Here is a 23,995-nt window from a genome sequence, read left to right as displayed (position 1 = left end):
TTTTGTAAAAAAATCTGGCTCACGCTACCATCACGTGCGAGGCGTCAGTTACCCAGCAGCCACCATGTCGAGCGCACGGCCGAACACTTCCCTGCGTGCACCACGCAATCACTCGCCCAAGAGCAAATAACCACTGAATTATTTTCTGATGGTGAGGAAAGTGATTTTGATGACTGACATTGATAAAGACTACACACAAGTGACCGTTGATGATAGCACGGACAGTGAAAATGAGATACAGCTGCCTCCCATGGCGAGGCCGATACGCTCACCCATGCCACCTCGCCCAGTGTCTACTCCAATTCACCCTCGACCACACAGTTCCTGTGCTTATTTGGAGTCTGAGGATATTTTTGGTGACGAGTCAGAGAAAGGTGTGACTTTCTGGTTTTAGTGAAGTGGAATCGGAACATAGTGTTACCGACCCTGGTGCCAGTACCAGTGGTGTTACTGGGCGAGAATTTGTCGCGTCAACAGCATCTCGTCCAGCCAAGCGTCACCGCATGGAACAACATGAGGCACCAAGAGCCTCATGTTCACGTGTTTCCACCTCACATGCACGTAGCGGCTGTACTGTGCGTAGACAGGCTTCAGCTCCTGGTCCACGGTGTGCATCGGTTCCTCGCCGTCGTACCCCTGTTGTGTCTCGCAGGACACCAGGTGTAATAATGTGAAGTGATGGTGCTGGTTTGGCATCGAATTCCTGCCTTTGACAATAAAGACATTGGGATTAGAGAGCTTTTCCCCTGATAATGGAGAGGATACGAGTGAATTGGATTATTTTACAGCATTCTATGATGAGCCGCTCATGGAATATATTGTACACGAAACGAACCTTCATGTGGCTCGTCTCATTACAAGAGAGAGAACAGAATTTTCACGATTGCAACGTTGGAAAACCACCACTGTAGGTGAAATGTGTGTGTTTTTAGCAGCATGTATGTTGATGAAGCACTGTGATACACGCTATCACAGATTACTGGAGTAAAGATCTGACTGTTCCAACCCCTTTCTTCGGGAAATATATGTCCCGAGACAGGTTTCAGATACTCCTCAGGTGTCTGCATTTTGCAAGTAAAGAGGACCGGACAGAGGATGACAGACTTTGACGAGTGAGGCACTATATGAATGAAGTGATTGGAAAGTTCAGAGATTTTTACGTACCAGCACAGAAGCTGGTGATTGCCGAATCCCTTGTACTTTTCATAGGACGTGTTTCATTCAAGCAGTATATTCCCTCCAAACGAAACAGATTTGGATTGAAATTCTTTGTACTGTGTGATTGTGAAACAGGGTACGTGTTACACATGATTCTGTATTCAGCTAGTGATGTAGACATTCCCGGTAACGACAAACATGGTTTCTCGGGTAGTGTGATGAAGTCACTGATAACACCATGGATGAACAAGGGCCACATCTTGTTCACAGATAATTACTAAAAAAGTACATTGCTAGCTAAGTTCTTGATTGAAAATAGAACCGGATTGGTTGGCACAGTAAGGGCACGAAGAAGGGAAATGCCAGTGTTTGACGGTTGACTTGCATTTGGCGAGTGCCAGCTACGGAAATGTGATCAAATACTCTCGGTTCGGTGGAAAGACAAGAGAGAAGTGAACATGCTGACAACCGTTAACACTTTGGCGTACCCCGCGCGCCACCCTTCAACTGTGCGATATGGGACCCAGGGTGTCACGGGAGCGCGTAAATTCTGAAAAGTGTATACTCTTCAACTTTGTCACCTTAATTCTCGTCCTACGAGATTAAATTTGGTATCATTGTGTTCGCAATAGAATTCTCTACAGCACTAAATGCATATAAACTCCAAAAGCCCGGCTAATTACCCGCAGCAAACAGAGAAAGTGCGAATGAGTTACCCAGGAGTGAGCAAACGCGATAAAATGTTTTCACTATTTTCACTCTGGTCACCTCAATTTTTGTCCTAGATCTTTTATTTTGGTCTCAATGGGTTCGCAATAGAATTCTCTAGAAGAACATTAGCATATAAAATAAAAAACCTGGTCACGCTCCAACCGCCGAGTTGAAGACGGGCCACGCGTTAGCCGCGAGTGAGCGCTCAGACGCCTTCCAGCTACACTCCCAATTCCCTTCCTTTTCAAGCCTTTCTTTCACAATTTTCTTCCTGGAAGGGCCTTGTTCATGATCACTATCCATCGTGGAGTAAGCGTAGATAGTTTCTAAAGCCGCAGTAAGAAATATAGCCACGGAAAATAGACGAAATGTTCACACGTTTGAGATGTGAGGGGAGGCGACATTGGTCACAACAGTGGAGCGAAAACAATGGGCCGACATCGTGTGCCAAGCCACCTGAGGGCCATGAGGCTCAACAACGAAAATGGGAAGACATCGGCGCACATTTTAAAACCAGTCCCAAAAAAATCGGATAAAAACCTGATTTTTGGCGATTATTTAAAGTGGATGACGCAATGCTGCGTCATCCCCGGTATTACCGCCAGTAAACGGATGACGCAATGCTGCATCATGCCCGGGCGAAAGTGTTAATGAGGGTACAGTGGCGAACGGTGGCAAGGTGAACCGTGTAACGAAAGAACCAGTATATAAGCCAGATTGTGTTCTTGACTATAATATCAACATGCGTTTGATTGATAAGGCTGACATTGAAATAGACAAAGTGTTTTTCCATCTTGTTGACATGAGCATGTTGAACTACTATAATATGTATCTGGTGAAAACTGGACATAAACCTAGTTTCTGGGCATTTACTTTTACACTTGCATCACAGTTATTAGCAAAGTTTGGTAACGTTTGTTAACAAAAAAGTTTGGTAAACATTTGTGTGCTCATGTGTGTATCCCTGGCATATAAAGACCAATCATGAACCCAGTGATGCAGCATGCTGCAACACCCAGGCTCGCTCACATAGATGCCTTTCAGCAACACAGACTAAAAAATTTGCCACCAGCTGGAAAGCGTGCAATAGGCCAACGTGAATGCCTAGTATGTAAAACAACAAAAAGGAGAAAACGGAAACGTAAAATGGTGCAAACATGGTGTTAAGCGTGTGCAGTTGCATTGTGTGCTGTCGACTGCTTCAACGACTACCACTCACTCCAAGAATTCTAAATGTGCAATAATAGTGCAAAAACCTGTACCTAGTGCATGCTTGTGTGTACATATAAAAATGAACATTGTGATTACATAATTTAATGGCATAATGGAAAACATTTGTGTGCTCATGTGTATACTCGATGTATGCAACATTTATTGACAATGACTGTGATGTAACATTATGTGCAACACAATTAGTGACTATTATTGCTAATAAAATAGGCCTAGACACTGTAAATAATGACGCGAAAATAAATTCGTGGCAACTCTGGCTGCTTGAAGACCACACGCGATGCCTCTGGGACGCACCGTGCATGAGCAAACATGCAAATAGTGCAGCCCGTCCTCCAAAAATGGGGTGGTAAATGTAAGAAGAAAATATGTGCAATTATGTACTATTCATAGCAGTTAAGAATTGTACTTATTTTTACTTAGTATTAAATCGTACTGTCAAATATATTGTGAATATTTGAGTTTACCTGAAAAACTGAATAGAAAACCACAACCTCACCTAACCGTCTTAGTTTTTGAAGATGATAATTTTATGGTTTAATTACAATTAGTACTTAACCTATAGCTCTATTGATATTACAGTTTTATAAAACTAATAAAATAAAACTAAAATATATCAATAAATTGTAAAGTAACTAAGGATACTTTAAAATTTTGTATAAAATCTATATTGTTAATAAACCTGAAAAAGAAGTTCCTGATATTTAAAACTGGTGCATTGCAGATTGAAATTGAAAACTTCATCCGATAATTCTAAATGTCTTAACAGAAAACGAGGGGGATTAAATCGGGGGAGGGAGTTGGGTAAATGTAACAGCCCTATAAGTGCAATTTTGCACTGTTTGACAGTAAGAAAGTGTACTTATTACACTTAGTATTAAATCGAACTGTCAATTCGGAGGATGGGTTGAATAGTGACGTCATCTCCCCTCTTCTCGGCTCGATTACGTCGTCGGTAAGTACAATTGATTTTTTTTTCTCGTGGTCAAGGAACACGACTTAACAGGTTAGGAAGAAAAAGATTTTTTTTTTTTATGCGCCTGTGGGTAACAAATGCTAAATAGCCCGGAGCCACACAAGGGTTAGCGCTCACTGGGGTAACGCACCGTCACTTTCTCTGTTTGCTGTGGGTGGTACGTCGGCTTTTGGACTTTATATTTGCATATACACCTTTAGGGAATTCTATTGGGAACACAGTGATACAGAAATGAAAGACCCAAGACGAGAATTGAAGTGACGAAAGTGAAAAGAGTGTACACATTTCATTGCTCTTTAGCACTCCCGGGTAACACACTCTCACTTTGTCTGCTTTGTGCGGGTGGTACACCGGGCTTTCGAACTTCACATGCATTTAATCGTGTAGAGAATTCTATTGCGAATACATTGATATCAAATTGGAAAACCTAGGATGAGAATTAAGGTGACAGTTGAAAAGAGTATACACTTCTCAATATTAACGCGCGCTCTAATGGACGGCCCGGCGCTCCTCCATGCTCTCATCACCTGCTTTCATCACGTCGGTGGGTGGTATGACCACGGTTTTTGACAATATATGCATATACTCGTGTTGGGAATTTTATTGCGAACACAATGATACCAAAATGAAAGACCTAGGACGAAAATTGAGGTTACAAAAGTGAAGGGAGAGAACACATTTTATCGCTCTAGTGCACTCCCGGGTAACTTTCTCTCACTTTCTCTGTTTGCTGCGGGTGATAAGCTGGGCTTTTTTAGTTTATTTGCTTTGAGTTCTGTAGAGCATTCTAATGTGAACACATTGATACAAAATTGAAAAACCTTGGACGAGAATTAAGGTGACAAAGTTGAAGAGTCTACACTTTTCAGTATTACTGCACGCTCCCGCTAGCTCCCGGGGAACGTCCAAAACCACTAGGGTAGGAGAAATGCAAGTGAGGTCGTATTCCCAAGGGGCTACTCAGTTTGGAGACATGACAAGAAAATTATGAAGTGGGGGAGAAGTGGCTGTGCTGGAGAAAGAACACCTGAAGGTAAGAGTATTAATATTTGAAAACCCTCGAGATATTGACATATGGCATTGCAGCTCTGGAATCAAGATAAGCTTATAATTTTAAATGCCTACAGCCCACCAGCAAGCAACACATGGACAAAGGAAGAACTGGATGACAAACAAGGCCTCATAATGGTCATGAGAGAGATTATGGTAAGAGCTGACAATGATAAATCCCAATTGTTGGTACTGAGGGACTTCAACATTAAGGTAATAGACTGGGAGGCCTATGAAGCAAGAACAGAGGAAATTTTACAGGCAGATTTGTAAACCTCATCTTGGAGACATTCATGTATCAACATATCAAGCAGGCCACAAGAATGAGGCAAGGGAATGTTCCATCAGTACTGGAACTAGTATTCACCAGGAAAGAATAGGAGGTATTTGACATACAGTACCTTCCTCCCTTGGGAAAGAGTGATCACGTCCTCTTGGACATTAAATACACTATGCGATATAATTAGTAGAGAATGAGTTTACTGTTTCACTGTACCCAGTTTCAAGAGAGGACGCTATAGGGAACTTAGAAATTTTTTTCATGGGTATAGTTGGACAGACTTGTTGCTAGGCAAGGAAGTAAGAGATGTATGCCAAATTGTTACGGCCCTCTCGGGTCGCAACTGGGTTCGTACTCTGATGTTATTAGAGGAAGGGTATCCGGCCCCAAGCCAGTAGTGGCTCTCAAGGGATGAGATCCGTGACGCAAGTAAAATAAAAGGGGAAGGGAAAGAAAGGCAAAAACTTAAGATTATAATTACCTTCACCAATAAGTAATATATAAAAGTTACACAGGGGGAGGGGTATTAACACTACACAAGGGAAGTATATACATGGTTGTCTTCTCCTGAAGACGCGGGATCCTCTCGGTGCCAAGTCCTCGGTGCTTTCGTGGTCTCTTGACGAATCCTTCTATCAAGCTGAGTCTACCCCAGACACAGGCCAGCCAAAACACAGTTCCACTGGGGCACCGCCGTGGAGGCCATCAACCACAAGTCCAGCAGAACAGCTGGCAGGTTCCGGATCAGCAACGCTGGTCAGGCCACTCCACGAGCGATACTAGGGTAGCGCCCTAGTCAGGAGCCTCGTGTGATACCACAAATCACTCTCCTGTCCTCAATACCCCAGTGGTCAATCGTCTCCAGCAGTCGGTCCCGGGTACGACAATCCTTCTACTGCCACTTCACTGGCAGGGTAACACCACAGTGTTCCTCCGGGAGGCGACTCACAGCTGCTGCAGCAAAGCACAAGGTATGGGGACGGCTGCCTTGGGTAGACTGACTCATCTTCCCTTACAGCAGTCCCAGGTCGACTCTGTAAGCAGACACGTCATCAATATCAGGGACACACTAAAGCACCTCACTTACAGGCTCGGACACAAACGCCCGACATATCCACTCCATAGATGGCGTTGTCGTCTGAGCACCACCTCACCAGAGGTCAGCAGCGGCGGTGTTGTGAGCTGAACGGGACTGGAAACTGGCCCTTGTGGCCGGTACACTTCGTCCTCACCAGGTGTCGTCGTCCATTTGGAGGGGGTTTCGGGAGCCGACCCACAGATGGCGCGGTCGTCACTGCTCCGTGCTCGGACGTCGGGCTCGGGTCCGTAACACAAATTTTGCAAAATATATGATGAAGGCACACAAACATTCATGCCAAAAGAGAGATGCAGTACTAGGAAACAGGATTGGTTCAACAGAAATTGCGAGAGGGCCAGAGACCAAAAGACAAAAAAATGGAATCGATACAGAAAGAGGCCAAACCCCTAAACATACCAGCGATACAAAGATGCGAGAAACAACTACACGGCAGTGAGAAGAGAGGCAGAAAGAAATTTTGAAAAAGGGATTGCAGACAAATGTAAAACAGAGCCAGGTCTATTCTATAAATTCATAACATATTGCAGGTAAAGATAATATTCAGAGGTTGAAAATGGGAAATAAATTCAGGGAAAATGAAAAGGAAATGTGTGAAACACTAAACAAAAAGTTCCAAAGTGTGTTTGTACAAAATGAAATCATCAGGGAACCAGACACAATAAGAATGCCAGAGAACAACATAGAGCACATAGAGGTGTCTAGAGACGAAGTGGGAAAAAAATGCTCAAGGAGCTAAGTAAGAACAAAGCAGTTGGTCCAGAAGGAGTTTCTCCATGGGTTCTGAGAGAATGTGCACCTGAGCTCAGCATTCCACTTAAACTGATTTTTCAGGCATCCCTGTTTACAAGAGTTGTAGCTGATGTGTGGAAACAGGCTAACATAGTTCCCATCTATAAAAGTGGAAGCAGGGAAGACCCCCTCAATTATAGAGCTGTATTATTGACAAGTGTAATAGTCAAAATATTAGAAAAAATAATTAAAACTAAATGGGTAGGACACCTGGAGAGAAAAGATATATCATCATACACCGTATGATTTTCGATCTGAAAGATCCTATGTATCGAATTTACTCGGTTTCTAAGATTGAGCCACACCGACTTTACAGGAAAGAGATGGTTGGGTTGACTGCATCTATGACCGACCGGTTGACTGACCTAAAAAAGCTTTCGACAGAGTTCCACATAAGAGGGTGATCTGGAAACTGGAAAATATTAGAAGTGACAGGTAAGCTTCTAACATGGATGAAAAATTTCCTAACTGATAGAAAAATGAGGGCCGCAATCAGAGGCAAGGTATCGGATTGGAGGAATGTCACTAGTGGAGTACCACAGGGTTCAGTTCTTGCACTGGTAATGTTCGTTGTCTACATAAACAATCTACCAGTGGGAATACAGAATTATATGAACATGTTCGCTGATGATGGTAAGATAATAGGGAAAATAAGAAACCTAGATGATTGCCATGCCCTTCAAGAAGACCTGGACAAAATAAGTATGTGGAGCAACACTTGGCAAATGGAATTTAATGTGAATAAATGCCATGTTATGGAATGTGGAATTAGAGAACATAGACCCCCCACAACCTATAAATTATGTGAGAAATCTTTCAAGAATTGACACAGGGATTTAGGGGTGGTTCTAGATAGAAAGCTGTCAGCTGAGGACCACATTAAGAACATTGTGCAAGGAGCCTATGCTACACTTTCTAACTTCAAAATTGCTTTTTAATACATTGACGGAGAAATACTAAAGAAATTGTTCACGACTTTTGTTAGAACAAAGGTGGAATATGTATGGTGCCCATATCTTAAGAAGCACACCAGCAAACTAGAAAAGGTGCAGCGACATGCCACTAAGTGGCTCCCAGAACTGAAGGACAAGAGCTACGAGGAGAGATTAGAGGCATTAAATATGCAAAAACTAGAAGATAGAAGAAAAAGAGGCGATATGATCACTACGTTCAAAATGGTAACAGGAATCGATAAAATAGATAGGGAAGAATTCCTGAGACCCGGAACTTCAAGAACAAGAGGTCATAGATTTAAACTAACAAAACAAAGCTGCCGGAGAAATATACGAAAATTCACTTTTGTAAACAGAGTTTTAGACGGTTGGAACAAGTTAAGTGAGGTGGTGGTGGAGGCCAAAACCGTCAGTAATTTCAAAGCATTATATGACAGAGTGCTGGGAAGACGGGACACCACGAGCGTAGCTCTCATCCTGTAACTACACTTAGATAGTTACAATTAGGTAATTACCTGTTGATTGACGATTGAGAGGCGGGACCAAAGAGCCAGAGCTCAACCCCCGCAAGCACATTTAGGCGAGTACGTACATAAGTGTGCGCTCGCTGTTATTACGCTACCTACACACGTTTAAGTATCTACATTTGTGTTCACCATAACGAACCACTAAGCTGGTATGGTGAGTCCAGAAAATAAGTGCCAGCCACACTGTCAGCTTATGTTGCTACCTCCCTAACTCTCGCTAAGATTCCTCCTCCCTCCATACTATGCACATTAATAATTCTCACCACAATGCTGCGATTATCATCCTGGTCACTAAATCCTGTAACTGAATAATTTTCCACCAGTTTTTGTAAAGGAACATTAAAGTCATTTAAATATTCTTGGATGGATCAAACAATGGCAGTGTGCTGTGGCTAGTGCTGTGAACATCTTGAACAGCATTGTGTTCACTGGTATCTGAACATTGTACACACTTATAATAATAGCAGTTACTCAAAATGTCAAATATTTTGACATTTTTTTAGGCAATGCAGTGGTCATAAGCTGAACAGCAGTGCTGTTAGCTCATGCTACATGTGCCACCCTTGGTTGCTCCCTCAGTACCGAGACCTTCACACCTGAAAATATTTCCCACGATTTTTTATTATTATTATTATTATTATTATTATTATTTTAAATGGCCTCTGTTTACTAGAACCCTCAGGAAGTTGATGTGAACCCCTGTGTTGCCACCGTACTTTAAAATGTATATATACTATGTGCATTGTGCAGGCAGTTAGACCAAAATTGTAAACCGTATATACTATTTTCGCTGTTGCAGGGTTAATCACTTTCAATAAATGTATGATGAAATGCCAAAAAAAAATTAAAACTAAATATTCTTGTATAATGAGTGCATATACCCCTTGGAATACAGTACAAAGTTTCCTTATTTATTTGTATACAGTAAATTATATAGTATTTTTAAACTACAGATGTGATCTTTAACCCATAGATAGCAGCTATGGAGAAAATGGTGATAGCTTCATTTGAACAAAAAAAATAATACCCCAAAATAATTTTTCATAATAGAATTATTAATTTGTATGAAAAATGCAAGAAACACATGAAAATTAGTGAATATTTATTGTTTCATTATGTGGAGGTGTTCGGCAAGGCTGTGTCTGCACTTGTCAATGCCTAGTACTGTAATCAACTTTGCTAACGCTTCCTGTTTTATTTTCGGATGTTTCAATGATTGTTCTATCAGTATTTTCATTATTTACATCTACAGAGTTATTATTTCCATATTTGCATCATACATGTAAAATCCTGACAATAACTGCTTAAATAGGCATATGATGACCACATTTCCCTAGAACAGTAACATTCATGACAATGTGTTCATACCCTGAAATGGTAGCAAGATTTTTTTACTTAGTAAATTCCATTGCATTACATCCACATACGCCTATTATATCCATATTTGCATCACACTTGTAAAACCTAGACAATAATTGTTTAAATCATCATATGTTGATGTTCACATTACCCCATGAATCAACAATTGAGGTTTCCTAAGGTTTAATAGTTAATTTTGCAAGTACGTATTCCAAGGTTATCTTACATTAGTATTAAATCATGTTATAACTCTTGTTTACAGTTAGTGAAGGAATCATGAAAGTCATTAATGCTATTTTGAAAAAAAAAATTTACTTTTGACTTATCAATATGCCAATGTGTGATGTATAAAAATGTGCAAGGATGTTATGTTTCATTGTAATTTCTTCAGACTCGTCTAGATGCTTTAACAGTAGATGGCTGCAGTGTGGAAGACCTGGCGCTAACCTTTACTCTGCCTGGCTACCCTAATATAGAATTTCGAAAGGGGGGCTCTGATATATCGGTCACCATTAATAACCTCGATCAGTACCTGCAAGTAAGTTTTGAAATTTTTATTTTTTCAATCAAACTTTCTACCCTTTTGCAGCATTTAGTTTGGGTTTACCAACAAAATTGGGATTCTATAAGGATTAATTTTGTTACATTAATGTGTAATGCCTTAGGTCAAAGGCTTTAGATTAAATTTGGTAATATTAGATCAAAGTAGTCATCATTAGAGTTAGAGTTAGTAGACTCATTAGAGTTGGCCAAACATTAGTTAGCAGACTTTTAATGGAGATGCCCAAGATTGAACTCGTTCAAATTTACCGGTTTTTGGTTTTCTTGTTCAGCAGAATGCTCGGTAACATGAATTACTATTAGAGTAAAAAGGTTAAAAAAAAAATTTAACCAGAATTAATTTCCAATTACAGTACCTGTAGTGAACGTGGATTTGGGTTACCAAAATTGGAATTACTGAGCTCTTACAGTAATTTTATTTATAAACTATACATAGGTGTATGTTAGTGGCTAATTATTGGACAGAAATGTATATTACATAACACCATTAACATGGACAGTTTCAGGGGCATTCATTTATAGTATTGCCCAGACAATCCAGTTGGGGTGTACTGTATTAGTTGTCAAGTAGTGTGCTAATTTGTGTGATTGTATATTCTACATCTTGGGAGCCTTTGACAATTTGGTGGCAGTAACATTTGAAGGGATGAGTATATTAAGATCAGTTTTATGCTTATCTAGTTTTTCTTTATTTAAAGGTAATGTTTCAGATTAGTTAATCTTGAATTTAATTGCATTTAATTTAGTTACAAAAATATACAATATTGCACAATGAAACCAAATGAACAAGTATGAGAATATTTATACTATATGGGGAGATCAAACTCATCGTATGGCCCTCGATGTTTTCTCATTCAGTGCTCGTCAATCTTGCATAAAAAAATGCTTGTTCTTCCAATTATAATAAAAGTGTAGTCGCTAAATATAATTTTCTTCGGTAGCTCGTGATAGAATGGCTAGTGCGGGAGGGAGTGAGAAGACAAATGGAAGCCCTTCGTGAAGGATTTGAATGCGTGTTTCCTTTGACACAACTCCACGTCTTTTATCCTGAGGAGCTCGAGCAATTGTTCTGCGGTTCCTCGGATGCATCACAATGGGACATGAAGCAGCTAGCAGAGTGCTGCCGGCCAGATCATGGCTATACGCACAATTCTCGAGCAGTCAAGTTCCTGTTGCAAATTTTGTCAGAATATACATCTGCTCAACAGCGATCTTTCCTACAATTTGTCACGGGTTCACCCCGGCTTCCTGTTGGAGGTAAGTTTTGAACATATTTGCATACAAGCAGTGATATAATTTTGGAGATGTTACAAACTTGGGGTATTAATCTGAAGTAATTTATTGAATGTAATTGAAACAAGGAATAGTCACTTGATAGCTGGTTATACAAAGTGTTGGGATGAGGCATGGATATATTGGATTAGGGTTATTCTATCTAATATTGTAGCACATTATGGAAGATTTAGTATTCCATGGTTTATTTTGGTTATTTGTAATGTTCTCCCATGAAATTGATAATTAGGTAGTGGTGTTGATTTTTGATGTGAGTAGTAATTAAAATTGCAATTTTATTTGCCCACAATTTACATTAAATAAGTTATTGGTCAGTTTTAGATGAGTCAAAATAACATGACTGAAGATATGTCAAAACCAAGAATTAGAAATGAAGACGACGACGACGACGATGTTTTGGTCTGTCCTGGACTACTATAAATTCATGTAATTACATGACTTGATGTTGGACCAGGATGGACAGGAACATTGTCATTTCTTCATTTGCTGATGTGTAGCTTAGATATTACATCTGGGTCAGTTTTCTCTCTTTTTAATTCTCAAATAAATGTTATGGTGAGTGTAGGAAATTGTCCTCAGAAATTAATGTCCTGAGGACTTGGTTTTAATTGCTCCCACCCTCTAACCCCCTACAAACCTCCACCATTCCTAATCACTAAGAAGCACTTGGTTATGGGGTTTAAAAGGTGCCCTGGTGCAAAAAATTAATTGTATATGAAATATACTTACTGGTCCCTACAGTAATTTGGAATCATTTAACAAGAATAAAAGTTAACCACAGAAGTAGTATTAGGCCATACAAGGTAGCTCCTATTTATTTCCACCCACACTTGCATGTCTAACCTACACTTAAAATAATAAAGGAATTCCACATCTATGTTAACCGTTATTTTTCAACAAGACCAGTGTTAACCCAGGTCTTTCTGAATTTAAACTTAATCAAATTATTTCCATTGGTTTACTAAGGTGTGTAGTATGTACCAGATTAGTTTAGAGGATTGTGCTAATGCAAATAAAAGACCTTAAAATGTAAATGCACTCGCCTAATTGTGCTTGCAGGGGTTGAGCATTGGATCTTTGGTCCTGCCTCTCAACTGTTAGGCAGTTGGTGTACAAATTTGAGACTATTGAGCTCTTATCATATCTACCGTACATTTAAAACTGAATAGTGTGCCTCCACCACATCACATTGTCATGTGGTGCAGACCTGTTGCTTTTCTACTATTTCTAATATATGGAGAGCATTAATGACTATTCTTACATTTTGGCTACAGTTTTTTGTATGAAGTCTGTTTAGTACAGCTATTAAAATTTGTTTTATGCCACAAAAATCTTTCATATAAATCTGGTATTTGTTGTACTTCATGTTTAAAGGAAAAAAAAATTTAAGTAAAATAAAATGAAAAGGTAGTTATGTCATGAACTAACTGGGATGAATTTAATTACGAACATGTCTCATCATTTTCATTGTCTTCAATCATTCACTTGAATATGACTTGGCTAAAGTCTAAAGTCTTGGCTAAAGTGTGGCTAAAGTCTGAACTTAATTCAGAAGCAGCAGCAGTTTAGCTGTGATGAAAACCAGTTGAGAGAGAGGGAGGCATGTTACACATGTAAACTGGTTTTCTTTGTTGCAGATCCCAAAATAAGTAAAAAAAAAAAAAATTATAACTGGATGTGATTGCGCAGCAGTTAAATATCAGTGGAAGAGAGTGATCATTTTTACATGCATGTATTCTTTATTCTACTCTAACTTTGTTCCTAAGTGTTCCTTCATGTCATAATAAAATGTGGATGGCAAAACAGCAACTATTAAATTTTTGTATGATACTTTGCCTTCATATAACCACCTAACTTGCACATGAAAATGGTATGTTTTGGACTCTTAGTACTGGACTATATTGAATTTAAATGTCAGTGAACTAGCTAAAAGTGTTTAATTTAAACATGAAGTAGCTGCATGTGAAAAAAGTACCCATGTTTTGATACTGCCAAATATAAATTTTTTTACACAGGTTTTAGAAGTCTAACTCCAGCTCTCACAATTGTGAGGAAAACGTTTGAAGCTGGAGAGAACCCTGATGACTTCTTACCCTCTGTGATGACCTGCGTTAATTACCTGAAACTACCAGACTACTCCAGTATTGATATTATGCGTGCCAAATTGGAGATCGCGGCCAGAGAGGGTCAGCACAGCTTCCACCTCTCATAGAATGAACTCTTAAAAGACTTGCAAGCTGATGCTCAACCCACCAATTTTTGGGCTTCACATTGTGATATATACAGTTTCGTTTTGTGCATGGTGTCCAACATCAAATGTGTTGCCAAGGTAAAGTGTGACGGCAAGATTACAAATGAAAATGTCGTACTCTGCTCATAAAACCTTGTTGCCAATTGGCTAAGCATTTATTGAAGTCATGGTAGTGATCATAATTATGATTTGTGATTTCTATATCATTCCTGGGGATGTATTCTTACCTGTGCCTGTCGACAACCTGTGAAGTTTTCCATCTTGTGGCCCTCACCTCAACAGTACAGTCGAATTTATTACTTGCAGTTGCTCAGCTTCTGCTAACTGGAGGACAGTGTGATGCCTTTCAGTTAGATACCATATGAAAAATTATTAGCATTTAGCAATATTAAATAAATATTTGGACACTTTCTACATCAGTGCTTTATTTTAGCCTTGTATTATTTTCAAACAATTTATATGGAAAAATTCTGTAGTACCCCATGAAAAATGAACTGTGATATCCCCATTTGTCCAGTTTCTTCAAGCAGCTTTGGTTACATCAGCTGGTTTAAGTTGCCACTATTTTATGACTGATGTTGGGCACATTGGAGAAATAAGCTAAGATCCCAGCATGTTCATAACTGACCACATCAATTAATTTGAGTTAGACAAGACGTTTGCAGAGCATTAAAACGTTACCCATCATTTGATCTCGTCATTGTTTCCATTGAGAGTGTTTAGTCTTTGTTTTCTCTAAATTACCCACATTATAATGGTATGCCATAAGATTGTGGGTCATTGTTAGGATTTGAGTTTGTGTATATATAATTTACTCATTTTAAATGAGATCCCAGAACCTGAGGGCAATTTTGTTTGTTTACTGTACAATGACTTTGACCATTTTACTTTGGGGACCCTTCTCACTAAACTTGCTTATGAATATCAGACCTAGTCATTTGAAAGATAGCATCACAATGGATATAACTGTTCTTTGTTTAGTTTTTTAGAAAATGGTTTAATAAGGCCAAGAATGCATTTCTTCAATTGTTTTTAAGTCATAAAACTGCTTCAACTAGTAAATACATTTGTTATTTATGAAACATTGTTGGTTTATCATGCTCAATTTTTATTGCATCTTCCATTTCAATTTCTGATAAACTGCAGGTCAGTGCAAAAGTAAGAATGGGCATTACAATTACTGGGGGGGTGGGGGGGAAGGATCGGGTATCTTTGCAATGTAGTATACTCCTAATATCAATACTGTATCTCAATCAAAATTTATTTCACTGTTTTGCTTTTAGTTTGATAAATATTTTTTTAAAGATACAGTTTGGATGTCGGTGGGAATACTAGAATATTAAACCAAATATATGTATGTAATTTTTTATAATGTTTAATCTTGAACTGGTCCTGGTGGACTCTTGCTGAACATTCTCATTCTATGTGGATTGGCACACAGACAGAAGCATAAAAGCTATGCATTATAAAGCCTGGTTGTGCATTCTGCCAACATCAGAACTCGGTTGCCAGCTGTGTTGCCTTGTTGGTTGCACCATCACCAGTCACTTCATATTCTTGGAAGTTTACCATCTACAGTATTGAGTTCATTTGATTCTTTTGGGTATTTTGTGTAACTACACACCTGCTGGATTGGCCTTAAACTGCTCTCAAATTTTATATATTTTTGTTAAATGGATATTTTTTATTTATTGATAGTATCTTTTGGCAGTCAGTATTACAGATGTTGAGTCATGAGTGTTTCAGTTACAGTATACAGGAGATGTATAAGAGTAATCGAAAATTGTTTTAGGTTCTAGGCAAGTTGTGCGTTCTTTGGTATTGAACAATGATGAATTTGCCTCGATACTGAAAGCTGAATGTTAAGTGACTCGTGTTTCAACATGTGTTGTTCTGAAATGGCCCATAAATTGATGCTCCTGGCATGTCCAATGTATGTATTGTGAGTACATGTCATGTTTATCAGTGCCTACTTTAAATATCAGATTGATGTATATTATAGATATAATCAGAAATCACATAACTGTAATACACAGTAAATAATAGTTTTTACAGAAAACAAAATGTGATAATGTAATGAGTACCCAAGAGCATATTGCTATGAATGTGTAAACTAAGTTTTTTGTATTTACCTTGTGAACCTCAGTTGATTATTGGTAGTAAACTTTTGTGATAGTACTTTTTTTTTTTTTTTTAGTCACTTTCTTTTTTTTTGTGTGTAATTGAGTATTAAATTCAGCACATACTAAAGTTCTTGATTGCCCTATCTATTGGTTCCTAGACCACTACGAATATATTTCCTTTTAAATGGTATTGATTGCCTTGTCAGATTTCTCAATTTCTAAAATTGTTAATAAATGTAAATGAATTCCATTATTGCAATCCATTAATATAATAACCTTAAGGTTTGCCAATTTGTGAATTTATATAGCCATTTGTTATTTTTAATACCGACTTGATTGTAAAACTTTAAAATTAGTCCTATGAATTGTTCAAATTGCAGTGTCAGTAAAATTTTATATACAAATAAGATACTTAATCTGCAAACTGTGTACTGTATAATCTTAAATTTGTTAGTACTGGTACTTCTGAATTTTGTCTCCCCCTCCCTGTTCATCTCGTTGTTGCCGTGATGGGGGCTTGGTGGGCAGCTGCCGGAGTGTGATGCTCCTTGGGACAGTCCTCTGTCCTTTTGTAGCCTTGTGCTCCTGCTGCTGTCCACTCTAATTGTGCTGAACGACTTTTCCTTTTCCTTCTGTTTCGTTTTTCTACCCCCTCTTCACCTATCTGCTTGTCGTTTCCTGCCGACCTTTTGCTTGTTTTGGTTATTCTTTTGGACGTCTTCTATTCTGACACCCGGGTGCTTGAGGAGGCATACTCTTGCACCCATAGAATTGTAGTATCCAACGTCGAGAGCGAGGGGAACCTTTTATTGTCAATCCTACTTTCGTCACTGAACCCGATCTCGACAGACTGACGGTTCTTAAGGTGGCGTTTGTGGGGCGTATACTCGCAACGCACCCTCTAGGGGGGGCCCCGCCATGATCGGCGATAGCTTCTTGTTGGGTGTCCTGCCGCTAATTGTGGCTCCATGGTGGGTGTGGGGGCACATGCGTGAATGAATGTTTTTCTTTTCGTACCTATGTTGAATTCTGTTCCTCTTTTACCTTCTCAGGCTCGTGGGGTGGGCGACCAAGCCCCCGAGTTGGTCCGTATTGGAAGACCGGGCTCTGTAGCCTCCGCTGCATTGGGCCCCGACCTTGCTCCTCCTTTGGCCTCTCTGACTACTTCCCTTGGCTCCCCTCCCTCCTCTGTGGTTGGGTCGAGCCCCAAGCCCCCAGTGGTGATTACCTCGTCCCCTGGCACGGCTCAATCTCTAGTTGTAACTACTGTGCCTTTTAACCCCGCTCTCTCTGGGGGTTTTCAAAGCCGTCCTTGACACGGCCGCACTCGCTCGATTCCTTCCCGTTCTGATGCCTATCAAGCCTTGTTTAGTCCCGCTTCGTGGGCCAAATACTTTGATCTCCTCCCTCTTGTTTCTGCTCCTATTGACGATTTCTCCCTCCATCGACATCTTGTTGATTCCGTGGATGCCTCTATTATGATATTCGGCATATCCTCGATGCCCAGGGTCATTCTGTCCTCCAGGTGGACACGTTTACTCGTCCCCCTCGTGGTCGTCGCCGTCAACCCCTTCGGGTTGTGAAAATTACCTTTGATGGTAGGACCCTTCCACCCTCTGTCATTCTCGCTGGTGCCAGGTGCTCTGTCCAGGAGTACATTCCTTCTTCTAGGCTCTGTAACAAGTGCTGGAGGTTTGGGCATGGTGCCCTCCGCTGCTCTGTGAGTCTCTCTCTGTCCTTTGTAGGGCGGCGAAGGTCACTCTTAAGTCGGAGTGCACTTCTCCCAAGGCTCGCTGTTTCAACTGCGGTGAGGCTCATCCTACCTTCTCCCGTGCGTGTGTCCATTACAAGCGTGAGGCAGCCATCCTCAACTTGAAGCACCGGGAGCGTTTATCTTTTCCTGAGGCGAGGTGCCAGGTTCGCCGGCTCCCGCCTTATGCTAGCGTCTCTTATGCTCGCGTGTTGTGCTCTTCCTCTCCTTGTTCTTTCCATTTTCCTCAGACTCACAACCGTTTCCGGGCCTTGGACCCTGATACGCCCACTGCCCCTTCCTCTGTTCCTTTGAGTTCTGTCCCGAAGGGTCCCCCTCCTGGTCCTCTGTCTGGAATTCCCCTTCTTTCTACCCAGTCTGTCTTGTCTCCTGTGTCTTCTTCCTCGTCTCCCTCCGATCCTCCTTCCTATCCTTCTCCTCCGTCTATTGACTCTCCCCGCCGCCTATCGGTGCGGGATGATGTCCATCGCTCTCCTAACGGCCGTCGTGTGTGCTCTCGTTCAGCTTCTCCTGTTGAGACGCTGGAATCCGTTGCCCGGTACGTAGTTGCTGGGACACCGGTCTCCTTAAGTCAGAAGCGTAAGCCTGGCTCCTCTCCTTCCTCCTCCCCGGCGGGTAAGAAAGCTTCGCTTTCTTCCTCGGCCCCTACTACTGGCTCTATTGCTCCTTCCCCTTCCGTTTCGGTGGTTGCGCCCCCTATTCCTGCTATGGAGGTTTCTTTGGCCCCCCCGCTTCCCTCTCGGTTGCTGCCCTTGCTGAGGTGCGTTCCCCTCTCTCTACTCCCCCTCTTCCTGCTGCTGTCCTTGACTGCTCCTCTCCATTGTCTCCTCCTCCTTCCTCCTCCGGACCCTGCCCGCCCACCTCTGGTCTGTTCTCCCGCTTCCTTCTCTCCGTCTTTGCTCAGTTTACCCATGCCCACTAACCTTGACTTTGCTGACCCTGATCCCGACCCAGATCTTCTTTAACTCCTCTTTAACGTTCTATGTTGCTCTTTCGCCTTTGTTTCTTCCTTGTTCTCTGTTGTTGTCCTTTCTCTTCTCGTCGATGTCTATTCTTCAATGGAACTTTCGAGGTTATTACGCCAATTTCCTCGAACTCCAACTTCTGATTTCGCTGTTTTCGCCCCTTTGTGTCTGTCTCCAGGAGCCGATGCTTGGTGCTCGTCCTGGTCGCTTTCGTGGCTATTCCTTTCTCTCCCCCCCCCCTCCCCCACCCAGGGGGAGGGGGGGGGAGAGGGCTCCTGGGGCTCCTAATTCTTCTGCTCTCTTGATTCGCTCTGATGTTCCCTTTGTCCCCTTACTGTTTCCTTCGCCTCTCCATTGTTCTGCTCGTATCTTTGTGGGGAAATGGTACACAGTTTGTTCCATTTATCTCCCCCTGAGTGTTCCGCTTTCTCTTCCTGATCTGAAACACCTACTGGACTCCTTGCCGGAGCCTGTGCTCCTGCTGGGTGATTTCAATTGTCGTCATTCCCTTTGGGGTGATGTTCTGACGAACACCCGAGGTCGCCTTCTTGAGCCATTTATCCTCTCTTCTTCCCTGTCTCTTCTGAATTCTGGTGAGCCCGCGCATTTGGACTCTCGGACTCGCACCCTTTCTTGTCTTGATCTTTCTCTTTGCTCATCTTCTCTTTACTTAGATTTCACGTGGCGAGTTCTTGATGACCTCCATGGCAGTGACCATTTCCCCATCCTTGTTACCTTTTTCTCTTTTCGTCCTCCCCTCTCCTTCCCTAGATGGCAGTTTGCTAAAGCGGACTGGAACCTATTTACCCTCTGTGCTGCTCTCTCTGACCTCTCCCTTCTGCCTCTCCCTTGCTCTCTCCTCCTTTTTCATGACTGTTTTCGACGCTGCCCTCCGCTCTATTCCTCGCTCTTCCTCTCGGGGTCCACGGAAGTGCGTTCCCTGGTGGAATGCAGACTGCTCGGGCTGTCCGCTGTAAGCGTGCAGCCTGGAAGAGACCACCGTCGGCAGACGGCCGATTCTTTTTTTCTTTTTTTTTTCAAAAAGCGAGTGCGGTGGCCGTAGGGCCATCCGTACGGCTAAACGTGAATGTTGGGCATCTTATGTCTCCACTATTACGTCCGAATTTCCTCTGCCACAGATCTGGAAGCGAATCCGCAAGATAGCGGGTAAGTTCGTTCCCGATGTTTCACCGGTCCTTCACCTCCGTGGTACTCTTGTGGCGGACCCGTTGCAGGTCGCTACCAAACTGGGTTCTCACTTCTGTTAGCTCTGGTCTTCATCTTTCCCAATCTTTCCTTCTTCGTAAACCTGTCCTTGAATCACGTCCTTTAGATTTCTAAACTCGTCTTCAACTTCCCTATAATGATCCCTTCTCTCTCTCTGAACTTCGTTCTGCCCTGACCCACTGCGGTTCTACGGCAGCGGGCTCCAATGGCATTCATTATGAGATGCTTCGCCATCTCCCTCCGTGCACGTCTCGGTATTTACTGAGTCTGTATAATCGGATCTGGGAGTCGTCGTCAGTCCCTGAGGACTGGCTCGATGCCGTTGTCCTCCCTGTTCGCAAACTAGGGTCTCTGGGAACATCCCCTAAGGACTTTCGCCCTATTGCCCTCACGAGTTGTCTGCAAACTCTTTGAACGTATGGTTAACGTTCGTCTGATGTGGTTCCTGGAACACGATCACCTCTCCCCTTCTCAATATGGTTTCCGCAAGTGCAGCAGCACAACAGATGTCCTGGTGAACTTGGAGGTCTATATTCGTACTGCTTTTGCTGCGAAGACCTCCGTTGTTGCCGTCCTTTTTGACCTGGAAAAGGCTTACGACACCACATGGCGTTATCATATTCTATCCCAGCCTCATTCTTTTGGCCTTCGTGGTCATCTCCCTCTTTCTCTGCAGCTTCCTCTCTCGTCGTTCCTTTCGGGTGACGCTTGGTACCGCTCTTTCTGCCTCTTTTCAGCAATACGAAGGTGTGCCCCAAGGTAGTGTTCTGAGAACTACTTTTTCTGGTTGCCCTCAATGGTCTTCTTTCCTCTTCCTTCAGGCGTCTTCTCCGCTCTCTGTCGATGATCTTACCCTTTGCTGTCACGGTAAGTCAAGCAGCAGACATTGGCCCTCTACACAAGGGTGGTAGCAAAGCATTGGCAAAGAATTATAGACCAGTTGCACTAACGTCCCACATAATAAAAGTGAGAGTGAGATCAGGAGTCAGGTCACTAGATTCATGGAAACCAATGACCTCCACAATCCAGTCCAACATGGATTTAGAGCAGGAAGATCATGCCTCTCACATCTACTTGACCACTATGACAAAACCACTGAGGCATTAGAGGAAAAACATAATGCAGATGTCGTGTACACATATTTTGCAAAGGCATTCGACAAATGTGACCATGGAGTGATTGCACACAAAATGAGGTCAATGGGTATAACTGGCAAAGTACTCAATTTCAAGTACTTTATAAAGTAAAGTACTAAAGTACGCTGGATACTCAATTTCCTGTCGAACAGAACACGAGTCACAGTCAATCAAGTAAAATAGAGTCCGAGCGCAATTATAAGCTCTGTACCTCAGGGTACAGTCCTTGCACCACTGCTGTTCCTTATTCTCATATCAGATATAGACAAAAACAAAAGTCACAGCTTCGTGTCATCCTTTGCAGATGATACAAAAATCAGCATGAAAATTACCTCTGCTGAAGACATTGATAAACTACAAACAGATATTAACAAAGTTTTCGATTGGGCAGCAGAAAATAACATGATGTTAAACGGTGATAAATTCCAGGTACTCAGATACGGCAAAAATGAGGATCTTAAACATAATACAGGGTACAAAACACAATCGAATCTGTCAATAGTAGGAAAACAGCATGCCAAGGATTTGGGAATAATGATGTCCGACGACTTAACGTTTAGGGAGCATAACCAAGCAGGTATTGCGTCAGCCAGAAAAATGATAGGATGGATTACGAGAACCTTCAAGTCCAGAGATCCCATCACAATGGTTGTACTCTTCAAATCACTTGTGTTGTCCCGTCTTGAGTACTGCTCAGTACTCACTTCCCCCTTCAGAGCAGGAGAGATTGCTGAAATTGAGGGAATACAGAGAACATATACGGCACGCATAGACGAGATAAAGCACCTAAATTATTGGGATCGTCTCAAAGCTCTCCAAATGTACTCACTAGAAAGGAGACGAGAGAAATACCAAATAATATACACATGGAAAACACTGGAGGGACAGGTCCCAAATCTGGGATAGTAAAATAACAACGTACTGGAGTGAACGACATGGAAGAAAATGCAGAATAGAACCAGTGAAGAGCAGATGTGCCATGGGCACAATCAGAGAACACTGTATGAACATCAGAGGTCCACGGTTGTTCAACGTCCTACCAGCGAGCATCAGAAAAATTACAGGAACAGCCGTGGACATCTTCAAGAGGAAACTAGATTGTTTCCTTCAAGGAGTGCCGGACCAACCGGGCTGTGGTGGGTATGTGGGCCTGCGGGCCGCTCCAAGCAACAGCCTGGTGGACCAAACTCTCACAAGTCACGTCGGGTATTGTCCAATGCCTCTTGGGGAGCGGATAGGCGCACTCTCCTTGCTTTACATTCCTCTCTCGTCCTGTCTAAGCTCGATTATGGTTGCCCTGCTTACTCGTCTGCTTCTCCTTCTACTCTTCGCCGTCATGATGCTTTGCACCATACTGGGTTGCGCCTCAGTTCTGGTGCCTTTCGTTCGAATCCCGTCCTCAGCTTGTATGTTGACACTGGCTTCCTGTCTCTCCAGGACCGCCGTGATCACTACTGTCTTCGCTATCTTGCACGATCCTTGCAACATCCTTTTTTCTCGCCCCTGTCGTGCTTTAACTTTTAACCCTCCTGCGGTTCCTGTTTCTCTTCACCACCTCCCTCTTTCTGTCCGGTTATCTCGCTTACAGGATTCTCTTTCCGTTCGTATTTCTAATATTTCTCTCCGTGTTGTTCCTTCTTTGCCCCCGTGGAGAGTCCCCCTTCCGCAGTTTTGTACATCCCTGACCCACATCACTAAAGCTTTTACCCCTCCCACGGTTCTAAAATGTCTTTTCCTTGAGCACTTTTCTTCTCACTTCCGCTCCATTTCCGTCTTCACTGATGGGTTTAAGTCTGCGGACGGTGTTGGCTACTCTGTTGTTTTTCCTGATCGCACTTATATGTGTCGCTTACCTCCGGAAACTAGCATCTTCACAGTGGAGCTTTATGCTATTCTCTATGCTCTTCGTCTCCTGCTCTCTCGTTATCAATCTTCCTTTGTAGTTGTTGTTGACTCTCGTAGTGCCCTCATGGCTCTCGGGTCCTTTAATCCGATTCATCCAGTGGTTGTCGAGATCCAGCATTGGCTGTTTCTTGTTCACACTAAATTTAAGTCGGTTGAGTTTTGTTGGGTTCCCAGCCATATTGGTGTCTCTTTAAATGAGCGTGCGGATGCTGCCGCCAGGGAAGCTGTCCGCTCTTGTTCCATCTCTCGTAAAGGCATTCCTTATTCCGACTTTTACTCGGTTATCCATTCCTCCATCCTTACCCGTTGGCAGGCTTGTTGGTCGTCTGTTACTGGTAACAAACTACGTTCTCTTAAAGGTTGTGTGTCATCGTGGCCGTCCTGCCACCGTAACTGGCGATGGGAAACGGCTCTGGCGAGGTTACGTATTGGCCATACTCACTTAACTCATGGTCACTTGATGGAGCGCCGCCCTGCTCCTTATTGTCCTAATTGCATTGTCCCTCTTACGGTCGTGCATATCCTTGTTGAGTGTCCTGACTTCCGGGACGAGCGTGTGTCTTGTTTTCTGACAGTCCCACGCGGTTTTATATATATATATATATATATATATATATATATATAATATATA

General features: G+C 42.1%; 1 protein-coding gene across 16 annotated transcripts in view; it reads left to right on the top strand.

Moving 5' to 3' along the window:
* LOC123757974 (E3 ubiquitin-protein ligase TRIP12) overlaps positions 1 to 14,651 on the top strand; it is a 188,053-nt gene extending 173,402 nt beyond the window's left edge. For all 16 annotated transcript variants that reach the window (XM_069338831.1, XM_069338828.1, XM_045742013.2 and 13 more), the window contains 3 exons: positions 10,524 to 10,670; positions 11,635 to 11,950; positions 14,002 to 14,651. In XM_069338831.1, the coding sequence (XP_069194932.1) occupies positions 10,524 to 10,670; positions 11,635 to 11,950; positions 14,002 to 14,198 (660 nt within the window). In that variant the 3' untranslated portion in view covers positions 14,199 to 14,651. The remainder of the gene's footprint in view (positions 1 to 10,523; positions 10,671 to 11,634; positions 11,951 to 14,001) is intronic.
* Positions 14,652 to 23,995: the final 9,344 nt, after the last annotated feature.

The sequence above is a fragment of the Procambarus clarkii genome, chromosome 40, assembly GCF_040958095.1.
Source record: "Procambarus clarkii isolate CNS0578487 chromosome 40, FALCON_Pclarkii_2.0, whole genome shotgun sequence".
In the NCBI taxonomy this organism is placed as follows: domain Eukaryota; kingdom Metazoa; phylum Arthropoda; class Malacostraca; order Decapoda; family Cambaridae; genus Procambarus; species Procambarus clarkii.
Note: the sequence above shows the minus strand (reverse complement) of the source record. Positions and strands in the feature narration are given on the sequence as shown.